Raw genomic sequence first — 14009 nt, forward strand, 5'->3', positions numbered from 1 at the left:
CGTTAAATGTAAGGATCATATAGTCCTCATTGGATAGGTGCAGAGTATATTCATTGAAATGCAACGATTTGCAATGGTGTATACGTGGGACAGACAAGAAGAAGTTTTGGAATCAGGAAGAAAGAACATTTAAGTGCTTACAAACATAACAAAAATGAAAAAAAGTAATTTTGCTAAACACTTAATATGCAAATGCCATAGGAGCGATTTTAAAATGAATATTTTAAAAGTTTGCAATGACCTCCGTGTACTGGCCTCTAAGGAGCTGTTAGAAATTTTAAAAATTATGGAAAGTAAGGACAGTACTCTAATAAATGAATATCACTAACCATCTTTTTCCCCTATTCTGGCGTCCGTTTTAAAATTCATCAAGTAACTAGGTAAAAATAATAAGATAAACAAATAATAATTTTCGCCTTAAGATGATGATAATTCATTGAATCCCGGGTCGCGCTCTCATAAAAAATAAGTGGTATTAGTAACTGTCTGATATCCAGGAAACTTCGAATCATAACACCCACATACTTCACTACATCTGTCACTTTAACGTAGACACGATCCACAACATGTATAGAGGATGTTTGGACGTCCTCCGCAAGAAATATCTAAAGTGTATTAGCTCAGATTTCGTTCTAGTACTCACAATTAAATCCATGTATGTACGATAAGTCGGTCGAGAGGATTTACGAGTGATATAATATTTCGATGTGAACGAAGACGTCGTTAGAAAACACACATGTTTTTGCGAGTCACCTGATTTGATTATCTAATCAAGAAAAAGTGCAGGCTGCCAAGTCCAAATTTAATCAGATCTACCCTTCCGAAAGCTTTTCTGATAAAAACGTAGGAAGTAATAAGATACAAATAACTGTAGTAATTTTCCACAACATTTTATTCGCTCGACCGGTGTCAACGTTTACACGTAATTATCAAGAGACAACTCTTGTTCTCATAATATTATATTCTTATGACGGTGAATTTCCACCAAGTGTACTCGTCAAAAATCGATTGGACGTAGAAAGTTTCGACTACCCAGGGATGTCATAATGCTGCTGAATACTTTTATGACAGCCCTTCAACGGTGGAATTGCGTGGGTAAAATGCCGACGGCGGAGTCAAAGCGGGAATGTGGGAAGAGGCACGCTGGAGGTTGCGACCAAGGCCCACTCTCGTATCACCCTCATGCCTAAAATAAGATCTGGTGCCATCGTGGTGATCAAACTGCAAGAATTCTTATCAGGATTTCCACCCTCAGGGTAAATGGAAACAAGAACGATTTTGTGCACGTCACCATGAAGATGATATGGCGAAATACGAGATTAAGTGATGAATCTGATCGGTTGAATACAACGATAGCGTTTTGATTTTGGATATTATATTTCAATTGGAAATTTTATTTCGATTAAATTTAATACTTATGCGGAATTGACTGGGATGGGCAACAAGAACATATTGAATCCCTGATGATAGTTTAAAATAAACTGAAACGTTGGCTAAAACTTTTTTGCATCACATACATTGACCTATACTCCGAGAACTATTTTACCATGAATTAAACGAGGTCAAGAAAAGAAATTAGAGAATAAAGAGATAAATTAAGAGATTTATGCGATAAATAATGGATAAGTTAGAGAGACACAGAGTCACGATGGTGGAGGTTGATTTTTTTACATTAAAAAATTCAGTGGAAACCTGCACGTGCGAATCATTGTCATCCGACAGAGAATAGGGTGATAACCCGCGTTTGTACGTTTTCGGAGACAGACCCTCTGGGGACGTAGATTGGACAATGCGATGTAATTTCAACCACTTCAAGAGCCGCGCCTCACTTTCACTGAACTCATACAATGGAATGGCAATAACTCATCCCGGCGTGAAACCGAAAAATTGCGCTTCTGGTCATCTTGGAAAGGAACAGCCAACATTGCGAAATATTAGAATGCATGAGAAATTCGTGCATATTTGAATATTTTCTACTTGGATCACGTAAATTGATTCGTATTGAAATTTGGATGGGGAATCAGTGGCATACTTGAAGACAGTACCTATAAGCGATTCATAAAGCACTGTCTATGTTGCTCGCTTTACACAATTACAGTTCGACCTCAGTATCCCTAGCTATCTAGTACATAGATCTCCGGCTCATAAGCAACATCGACGTTGATGAATTGTCGATTAACGCCGGATTACTGAAAATCATTTAGTAAACAAATAGAATACAATATAAGTGCTTGTATAATATTAATTAGGATTAAATGTCGACTCTAAATAGCAGACCGTTACTTCAAAATTGTACCTTTTCGCGCCCGCCCATTTTATTTCCTTGCATTAATTTATTTTACTTTCCCGATACAGTGAATCGCGTCACCAATGTCACATGATATGATGTGAATAGAAGAGATAAAAATATAGACACCAAATGACGACAAGATGCTCACTAATCATTTAAAAATTTTCCACTCAAGAATAACGCATTATTTTAGTAAATGGGAAGTAGCAATCTCGGAACGTTGAATTACTGGACGTACCGGAGTACCGTATGGCCGGATTACAGCCATGTTACTGCATAACTTAACTTCGTATAACTCAATATACTTTAAATTAAAAAGTCTGGATTTATACTAATTTAGTTTCGCTATGAAATACAAAGTTTTGATGGAGGTTTTTTTGTGTATAGGAGGATATGACTGCAAGGATAGTATGCACTGTACAAGATAATAATTTAATAATAATAATTTTATTACTCCACACACAAATTACATGACAATAACAAATTTGAGTAATTTTAGGTAGCCGCGAAGGATAACCTGTTTGAGGCTACCATCCAAAATAATAATATTTATGCTTTACATATAGTGTTCATTTTGTGCTACCTTGATAATCTATGCAACCAAAGTTTAAGTGCGTACATGAAAAAAAAACAACTAAAGTACTATTTATAATTCATTTACAACAATATTTGTTCTACACTTTCTTTAGTGAGAAGCCAAGAATGTACATTTTGAAAAAACTTTTCTAAAGACTTTGAAATAAAACATGACTGTGGTAACAAATTAAAAACCTTTGGTCCTACGTACAAAAAACATCTTTTAAACAAAGTCAAATTTGGTTGTGGTAAGGGCACACTTATTTTACGCAGGGCAAAGGGAGAAGGCAGGGACTGAAATATTTTAGAGTTGCCACTTCTAGCATAAAAACATCGTAGGACCTTATAAATATATAGATGCCTCAACGGAAGCAAACCCAAATGAAGAAAAAGTGGGAAGGATCCTTCAAATCTGTCCTTTTTCAAAATAATACGTACAATTCTTTTTTGTAAAAAAACAGCAGGTTTCAAGGAGTTTAGATATGCGCCACCCCAACAAAAAATGCCATAGCTTAGCCTGGTATTTACTAAGGCGTTATAAATTGTCTTTAGAAAGCTTTCAGGACATTTATTTCTAATGAAATAAAAATTTGCCAGTGTGTGACGCATAACATTTGTGAGACTGTTGATATGTTGATTCCACTTTAAGGAATCGTCAATTGTTACTCCTAAGTACTTAATACTAGAAACCCGTTCAATGGGTAAACAGCTATTGCATAAAGTTATAGGACAATTTTCTTCATGATAATGTAAAACCCAATCAAATTTGTACCTGTTACATACGTTATAACATATATACTTCGTTTTAGCTACACTCATATTCAATTTGTTGGAGGCAAACCAACGTATAACTCATCGTATAACTCAGTACACTTTAAATTGAAAAAAGGTTTTAGGCAAATTAAGTCTGTCCATGGAATACATAATTTTGGTTAGAGGGTGTAGTGTATGGGTGTGTATGATTACAGGCATAGTAAGTACTATACGAGACAACATTGTATAACTTGGTATACTTTAATTAAAAAGTATGGATTTACAGAGCCGGATTTACCCAAGGTTACGCTATAGGCACCTCTCCATTGGGCGTCCCTCCTCACTTGAGCCCGCGTCTTCCCGATTTTTATGATAAGGCATAGCCAGTAGTCACTCGCATGAGGTGACAGAAGGCGCCCCTTGGACTGCGACGCCCCTAGGCACGTGCCTATTTTGCCTTACGGTAAATCCGGCCCTGTGCATTCAGACAAATTTAGTTCCACTATGGAAGACGTAATTTTTTTAAGAGTATGATTGAATGGGGGGGAGGGTGTTAGGAGAGAGGGCCAAATCAACACTTTCATTCTCTGCGGCGGCGGGAGAGGGGGAGAGGTGGTTGCTAGGGAGATGAGGAGGGGACGAGAGGGGAGGAATCTAGGTGCACGAGGGGAGGGAGTTCATTCTCGAATCTCCCTTGACATGCGGCTGTGAGGGAGTATAAATCCATCGGTAGGGAGTATAAATTTCGATATTTCTTTTTTTATGTATCCAGGAAATAACCGTAGAATAGCTGCAGGTTAACATTTAGCCCATATTAATTAAACACCATACATTGTAATTTCTTTGTTTTAATTGAGCCGTTGAAATGAAGGCACTTGAGTATTTAAGTTTTTATTTCAAAATGTTGATTTTGAATCAGTAAGACTTATGCGACTTCATTAGCCTCACCTCATAATCCATTGAGTAAAATTTCAAATTATATTAGAAAATTTTGAAGAAATGGAAGTATCATGACGAAAGCTTTTGTATTGCAAGTATCATATCACTGGTCAATAATCCTAAGATTGGTTTGACGCAGCTCTCCGCTCAATTCTCCTATCAGCTAATGTTTTCACGTCTACATATTTCTTCTCTTTCACATCCTTCTTTACGTGTTCCATATATTTCATTCGAGGTGTTCCATTTTCGTTCTTGCCAGCTACTTATCCCTCGACAATTGTCTTCATCAGGCCATCATGCCTCAAAATATGGCTTATGAGGTTGTTTCGTCTCAATGTCAAGGTTTTCATGAGGATTCTCTTCTCTCCTACTTTTCTAAGGACTTTCATATTTGCATAGTCACCAAAGAATTCCAAAAAAATCCGCGGAGGTAGAATCAATCAACATGGCCACTATTCGGAAAAGGATCCCCGAATTAGCGTCGATTGATCCGATCCCTTTACCTTCCAAGGCGTATTTTTCTCCAATGCATTTTTGCTATTTTAACTGGTGACTAACCAAAGCATAAGGCTTATGTGTGTCATACGGATTCCAAAAAAAAGCCTCAAATCTGGGAAAATATCTCTTTTCTTTCAATTCATGTCATTACAAATACAGCCATTCTATTGTTTACGAATTTAGCTTAAGAACGAGTAATTTGACTTTCTAAATCATAGGTGTACTTCGTGGAGTACTTCAGTTATTGGATTATACTCCACTAACTGGCCTCTGTCATGGAACATGGCAGGAGTGTCAAGAAAAATTGCAATATATTACGTAATTTTCAATTTGAAATGTTAACTAATACTCTTTTATTTTATATATTAAGAGTGGATATTCATTTCTATAGGTATATAGTGGACTTTTTGTACTCAATTCATGATCACTTTGGCTAATAATAATGATACTTATTTTCTAAGTTCTTTTTAAGTAAAGGTTATGAAACTTAAATATCAATAGATTGAAGTGTAGTTCAAACATAAAATAATTTTAAAGAGGAACCATGAACTTATGTAAATTAGCTGAGACTTAAAATTTACCATTTAATGAATTGTGCTTAATATATCTGGTCATAAGTAACGTAAATTGAATTTAATATAACCTCAAATTTGGATATTCCCGCTTAGTTGCTGCGGTAAGGTTGTCCGTTGTTTAGAAAAGAAAAGTGATATGTATTTATTGGAAAAATGAATAATGGAAGGAAATATAACGATAGAAATAATGTATCACATGGTTATCGGTTTCCAACCATACAGGTATTTTTCCAATATATTGAGTGGATAAAATGAAAAAGCGTAGTGTGTATTATACTCATAGAAATCTGAGATTTTCCAAGGAAAAAGTTACAGTTTTTGGGCATATCAAAATAAAATAAAAAAATTATGAAATGGAAAAATGTATCAAATAAGGAAAGTATTAAGTGCTATTAAATGATGTAAAATTTTACTCTACGCCAGCGATACCTATATTGCCAAAATTGTACGTTTCGGTAATATCCCATGGTTTTGGCAATGCGTTGATGAATGAGTCTGGACATTTTTTCATTTAAATGCAGAGGAATATTAACTTTATGGTTTATCTACCCATCGCGAGTGCGTATTCGTTAACCATTGCACAAAAACCTCGGTGCGCTGCGAGAACTTTTCACTTCAAAACAATCGCGTAGCAGCCATGATGATTCCCGGGAATCCTTACGTCGCGCGGTGGTACCTTGTGTGTGAAGGGGAGATAGGGGTCGCTGTGGGAGGAGGAGGAGGAAGGAGGGGAAGTGAGAGAGGGGAGGTTGAGGTAGGGGAGGTTCTAACCCCCTACACACTGCACCGCCTCAACTGGGGCGGAGACTAAATCTTTATCGGTGCCCCACTGGGCGTTGACTACGTCTTGGTGGCAGCGCAGCGGCAATTTTATCAGTCATCACCACGCTTTCCAGTCCCGTTATCGGCTGACGCTTTTTGGAGGGGTCGCTACGCGAAGCATGCCCCACAAATGGTTAAGTGAGCTGGTTAAATGACCAATCGATTAATGAATGAATTGACAAATAAAAGACGCCCAATCATACAGTGTATAAATTGATGCGACGAACGAAAACACTAGGTTTATCCTGGTTTAATTTTGGAATGTTATTGAACACAGAACGATTGCCACCCCATTATTTCTATCAAAAAATCCTAATTTTCAATCAATTATTAACTCAGATATTGTCATCTTATTACTACCTCACATTTATTTTGAATCGTATACAATTCCGGAACAATTGTAATACTTCAGTTATTCGATGCACTGTCAATCAGGATTAATATCACCCTCCCTATCAATGCACCTTATGTACGAAGGCGCCCTTTGGTTCAAAACTAGTTATAAGAAAGAAATATAGCAAAACCACCAGAAATAGTAAGGAAGGCTTATAAGTGAGAGTAACAATAGAGTATTCAGTACACTCCTAAGGTCACAATTACAGAGTTTTTAACGTTCCGAAATATCACTCAAGTTCTTGTTACACACGAACAGAAAAACTCCGGGATATTCCGCTCTGCACGAAACATGATAGCCGAATGAGATGGTGGATTAGAGACGTCTGTTGTGTCGATATCTTTCTTCCTTAGCACACGCTTTGAGATAACAATCCTTTGATGCTAATGATGTAGGTTAAGAAAAAACCTCAGAGAGGCGAGGAAAACAGCGGAAGTGAGAATGTAATTAATAAATGGTTCACTGACCTCTGACGAGGAGTTCCTCAAAACTGCTGACCACCAAGGATTTCCTCACGTTTCTCCAGCTGTCCCATATCTTGAAGGGCCTCTTCCCTCGTGCCTCCTGAAAGAGTAATTAAGCTATCGTTAAAAATAGATATTTACTGAAATTTACGGACATGATATTAAAAAGCATTCATCTGTAACCAGACTTCCTTTTATACCACTGGCATTGAAAAGTATGAAAGTAGTTTAAAGTATATGGCAATGCTTATTCTTACTTTTTCAAAAGAGAAATTTTCACTCTTCTTTCCGAAAAAACATTTCACTACAAAGATTAATTACAAAAACATTGATGCCACTTCAGGTGAGGTAGTAAAGAATAGTTAATAAAATCACTTTTTCTCTCAGTCGGACTCTCTCAAAAATATTTCACTCCATATAATTTTGTTTGGTCTCCTCACGAATTTCTCTTTAATTATTTAAAATTTATTATAATTACGAACCATAACCCAATTTATAATTCAGTTAAACATTATAATTATGTGGAAAGATAGTAAATCAATTCGACACTGAATTATCATTTACTTTGGGATCAATTTTATTTTCATTTATTCTCACTCGATGGTTGGAAAATGTCTATAATAGTTGAATACTCGATCATTTTAGTAGGAATCATGCTGCCAAAAATTTTATGCGAATGTTTTAATGTAATATGTTGCTAATAACATTCTTCCAAAAATAATGTTACCTAAAATTTTACTTAATTAATTTTTGTCAATGCAAAACAATGTTGCTGTTATTTTTGTAAATTCCATTAATAAAATTCTAGGAAATTTACATTATCCTTTACAGTTTACACTGTTGACGTAGTTTATGCGTAGTCTTTACGTAAGTAGGCATGCCTTCTACGAACTAGGTTTTCCAGCCATTCGACTCCAGAAAGTGAAGAAAATCTGAAGATTAAGGATCGAAATGAATGCGCAAATGGATTATGAAATGTATGAGAGTAAAATTACGTTTATGTAAAGTTTAGTCATATGAGTAGTGAAATGCATCGCTGGAAGTGCAGTGAAGTATGAAGATGACTTCTACTGCTGGAAGTACAGTAGAAATATGTAGTCATGACGCCCACGAAATCTATTCTATATCCTGTAGGGTGGGCAACATGCATTAATTGCTGTATTGCAAGAAGTGTTACTGTTAGGATAAATCGAGTGCTAGAAAATGAAAATCTTACTTCCATGAACAAAATACCTATTTAGATGATGGTCTTGAATAGGCGAAATGATAATTCCATTGCTGGACCTGCATACACAACAGGTAGAACCTACTTAAAAAGCCTTTTAATTATAAATTCAATGAGTTTATTGGATAATTTCTCTGAAGCCAGACGAAAATATGGTGAATAGGATAGTCTTTTTAATATATTTAGTATCATAGCAATGAGGGACTTGATTCCAGAATATTTAATTTATTATTACAGAAATCACGCGAAACCAAAATATCTGCTGGAATAGGAACAGTTTAGAGAACAATTTTCATTGGTAGGCGTTGCATGATATTTTCACGAAATTGGTTGTGTGCAATCCATGCTATAATAGCTATTTTGCCATTTATGTACATGATGCTATTTTTTATGGAAGGATACTCCTTGTTTCGGTCACGATTCACGGTCACTCATTCCTCATGTCCTGTAGTTTCGATTTTACCCCTCTGACCATGAAGGTAAAGTTGTACTGCATACTGACTTCTGCATGGTATGGTAATTGGAAGAGGTGAGCGATAGCTAAGGTAGTTTGCATGTTAGGGTGGCGAGAAACCCAGTTTCGGCACCAGCCTGCTTTGTACGAAAGGCACTAAAGGAACCGCTGCTTAACGTTCCACTGAACGGACGTAGTTTTGCACCTCAAGTACCCTCCAAATGACATTCAAGCAGGGGTCGGTTAGTCTCTGAAAATTCTTTGCCACGGATTTTAGATCCCAGAGCGTTCCTACGAACAATAACAATGAACGTGCACATGCAAAAAAGCACTAAATAAATGGAAATTTACTCAGGCGGGGCTCGAACCCGCGATCTTCGGTTTGGAAGTCGAGGACTTTACTACGACGTCACCGAGGCCGGCTGATTCTTTTCTTAATCCCTCTACTGCCACCATTATATAAGCACAATGACTATACAGTTATTATGCCAACTTGTTTTATTATTATTTATTTATCGTGAAATACCTTTAAATAACCGGAAATTCATAAGCAATATTAAATTTTCCAATTTTGGTTTCAATATTCCAAAAAAATTATACCATGTCATAATTAATGAATTTATTAATCTAAATTAAATTTTAAATTTAATATTACCGTTAGCCTCGGAATATCCCACTATGCTATATAAAAGTGGAACCTTCTCGCAAGCTTAATGGCTTAGAAGAACCGAGTTTTATTTGGAAATAAAGGCAATTATTATGATATAAAAAAGGCTTAGGTCTTTCATTAAAATCATTTCCATACGTGGGTGTAAACCTCTTCGTTTCCAAATGCCCTGCATATCACGTTTCGAACCTATTTGGGTGTAGAATATTATGTACATATTCTCATTCCTTCAACTTCTGATGCCACTATTTCATAAACTGAAAAATCCCTCGCTACAACAGGCTGGTGTGTCTCTCTGTTATCGGGTTTCACACGTGTGTTCCGCGGCCACCCAGCGCCACCGTGCAGGCCAAGACTCGGGATAGCAGTGTGGAGGGGAGAGGAGATAGGTCAAACTAGGGCAATGATCATTTCCTTTTCGCGGGGGGCGGGGAGTTTAAAATATCCTGGCACATTGTGGAGTTGGGATACATCCTCCAGCAGTATGGGCTACCTACTTCTTGATACTCGATTAGATGCCTTTTCGTGGTTCAAATGTGGAGAAATAATGTTAATAGCTCATTAATGTTGATGTTCTGACTGACGAGACTATATATTTTGTCTCCTCCGTCGCGTCGTAATTCATAAATGTCAAATAAAAATATCGTACAAGGTAATCGGGGAAATGAAATTTTCATAGGCAGACAAATTAATATTTAGACATGAAAAGTGATGCGTAATCATTAGAAAGATGGATCACGGAAGGAAATGTAATGATAGAAATAAAGTATCACATGCTTATCGGTTTTCGACCGTACAGATATTTTTCCGTTATTTTGAGTGGATAAAATAAAAAAGCATAGTGTGTATTTTACGCATATAAGTCTGAGCTTTTCTGCGGTAATAAATAAACTATTGGACATATCAAAATAAATTTTATGAAATGGAAAAATATCATTGTAGCAAAGTATAAAATTTCGAAAAATTTGAAAAAATCTTGGCAAAACATTTTTATCTTTTAATATACGCCCGTGATTTAAATACCTATATTATCAAAATTTTTCGTTTCGATCATCACTCAATGATTTTGCTATGCTTTGATAAATGATAGAAACAGGCGTATAAACGTTATGGTTTCTTTACAAATCGATATATTAGATAATTGGCCGGAATGAAATGAAAGTGTTGATAAGATTTTTTGCATTTCTTTCCCACGAAAGTAGAAGTACGAAAGTTCAAGTTAGGTTTTCGATTTTTGTACGAAAGGGTTGAGAAAAAACGAACTTGAACTTGCATATGTCTAATTTTTGTGGAATTCACAATCTTAATCACGGTTAGGGACTCCACCACCTCAGTTGTTGGATCACATGATGCAAATATAAATTAGATCCCATTTACATATTTGCATTTTATTGATGATATCGATTATTTGGTTAATCATTTAAAATTAATTAGCACAGTACTATGGAAAGCAATAAAAGAACTGCGGAAATAAAATTCTTGTATAGCCTTCTACATACTTCTGGTTAACCTGAAGTCTTAAAAAAAATGGCGATAAATGGGTGACTAAGAATTACGCTACACAATGGAATTTAAGACCAAATTTGCCGTTCACTTTTGCTGGAAAATGATTAAAGAACAAAAATTATACCAATACGAAGGAATTAATTTTATGTTGAAACACCCCTGAGTGCACCTATAACTTAGAGGAATAATTCTAAGAATATCTTCAGCACTTCACCGTCCGGTTACCTTGACTGTTCAATGACGTCTCAATCAATCAGTCAGTTAGGATATCGTCCTTCATGGGTGCGAATGTTACAGACTGTCTCAAGCGTATCTCTGCGTATCCGAATTTCTTACACTTTATATTTCATATATTGCTGGATGCACATTTTAAAGTTGTTTTTTCCTTAAAATTCATAACTAACTCCGAAAAGAAAAACTCGAGCATCTGTAATTAACCTGACATCCGTTCCCCACTAAGTACATTTGAACGAAGGAGCAACTACTATAGAAACTTGAACGATGAATGTGGAAATTTAGTGATGACTCTCTCGCAGCCTATCAGACTATAAGGGATACAGTGACAAATCTTGGTACATTGCTCGTGCTTGAGACATTTTCATAAATATAGATAGGGACAATTTGAAGCATAAATTCTTAGAAAATAGTTGCCTTTGCTGTGACAGTATTGGAATTATGATTTCAAATATTTTTTTAAAAATTCAAAATAATAACATTTATTTATTTTATTAAGTCTTGATTTCTTAAAATTCATTTTTTTGACTTTGCGTGAATTTGAAAGATTCATTAATAAATTGAATTTGTATCTTAACTCCAATATAGTCACAACAAACGCAAAGTTTCTTTATATTTCTTCAAATTGTCCCTGTTCAAATTTATCAAAACGGCTTAAGCAAGAATGTTCCAAAATTTATCACAATATCATAACAATACACTTAATAGAACTAAGTGTATCATGGACCATTCTCCCGTCCCCACAATCCCCAGACGTGCACCTTGCGTCTTCCTCTTCCGTGATTCAGCGTCACTTTCCCCTCGGGTTAACAAACGGCTTCGTTGTTTCCTCCCTCCCGGAAGAAGCGAAATATTCGACGGCTCTGGACTCTCTAGTCAAGGAGGAGGTGGGCGTGCCTCTTCAAGATGTGGATAAAAATAATAAACTCGAGAGGGCAGTCCCTCCAGCTGCTCCTTGTCCGCTCTCCACCGCTATCCCCCTACCAACCCCTTCTCCCTCACCCAACCCTGAGTCGGCTCCGAGTGTCTCCGAGGCGTATTTGTAGGCAGCGGTGCTCCCACCGACAATGCTACCTCTGTCGAGGTCACCTCTCCGCTTTTTGCCTTCGAAACGTCATTTTCCGTTACGGTACTCCTCACTTCTTACCCACTCAGTGACTCAGAGCTCATGTAGGACATAGCCAGTGGCGCAGCGAGGGGGGGGTTTGGGGGATAACCCCCCCCCCCAGAGCTCAGAGAAATTCTTGAGTTAAATTTATTTTACTTAATTGGATTAGTATTGCATATATAATAGTGTGAGGATTAACAAAATATCCCTCAGAATGCCGTAAAACTCAACATTTTGAACCATTTATCTTAATTTTATTTCTGGCGGAGGGCCCCGGCACCTACCGCTTACCCTGGCGGGTATACCACACCCCCAGGCACCCCAACATTTGTTGCGCCTGAAACCCCCCGAGCCTTAATTCCTAGCTGCGCCCCTGGCCACAGGCACCAAGGGTGATGTTCGGAATGAAAAAAATATTTGGCCCCGTCAACATTCGAATTCGCACCTTCCAATTGACGATCCGGTATGCACGAGTTACACAACGGAGCCTTGGTGGTGTAGCTCTTAACGTACCCAACCGATAGGAAGATCCGAGTTCGAATCCTGGCTGAGGCAAACGTTTAGTCTTCGTTAATTTCATCATTGGTGTAATATAACTTTTCACCCGGGTATGGGTATAAAGTCACTCGTTTAGTGAAGTGCTTTTAACCACTCTCGTGTGAATATCGCGCATTCAAGGTAGGGATCCATTTCTTTCCTTGGGCCTCTTCGTATTCGGAGGATTTTATTTGGGGGTCTCCGATGGCTTCACCCAGCATTTTAATCCGCGATCTTTCGATCCGCAATCAAACACTCTACCCACTAGGATACCAAGGTCTTAAGCATGACTCCTATGCCGTGGCATTGCTGATGATTTGAAATGTACTAGTGTTCGTAATTCAGGATGAATATATTCAGGAGGATTTTAAAACTGAAAAGTGGGTAAAATTCCTTGGAAATAGTTTAATTTATCCCTCCCCATACTATTAACTGTTTCTATGGTACAGCATTGAAACAACTTCTCACTATTTGCACACATGTTCAACGGGATTTACTGCTGGCATAATTTAAGGATTAGCATGTCTGTACTAGCTCTTTTGGCGTTTCTTGTTTATACTAGGAGAACAGTTACGATGAGAACTGCCTACATTAATTTCATCTTAAAAATTAATCTGCAATGAGACATGTCATATGACTTTAGGCTTGATATGTGTGTGTTATTTTCTGTGACCTCACAGTGCTATTATCCGATTTATATCATTAGTGTTACGTAAGAGTGAAGTCAAAATACGTTAGTTCAATGAAGTGGCGATGCGTGGTGAACACTCTAATTCATGGTTAAAACAATATTTTCGGAAGTTGAGTGATAAATTTCCTACCTGTCGCAGAGGTAATATTCAAATTAATATCTGGTGTGGTATTTGGAGGAGGCCAACCACAGCTGAGGTCATTTGCGCCATGAGGAAGGGTAGGTAAGGAAGGGTGGAGAGAAACCCAGCGTCGGCATTAGCCTGCTCTTAATAAA

General features: G+C 37.1%; 1 protein-coding gene across 1 annotated transcript in view; it reads right to left on the minus strand.

Moving 5' to 3' along the window:
* Window positions 1-14009, minus strand: part of LOC124159104 — a 185347-nt gene that overhangs the window by 134652 nt on the left and 36686 nt on the right. The window contains exon 2 of the mRNA XM_046534654.1: window positions 7315-7411. Within this exon, the coding sequence (XP_046390610.1) occupies window positions 7315-7411 (97 nt within the window). The remainder of the gene's footprint in view (window positions 1-7314; window positions 7412-14009) is intronic.

The sequence above is a fragment of the Ischnura elegans genome, chromosome 5 (genome assembly GCF_921293095.1).
Source record: "Ischnura elegans chromosome 5, ioIscEleg1.1, whole genome shotgun sequence".
Classification (NCBI taxonomy): Eukaryota; Metazoa; Arthropoda; class Insecta; order Odonata; family Coenagrionidae; genus Ischnura; species Ischnura elegans.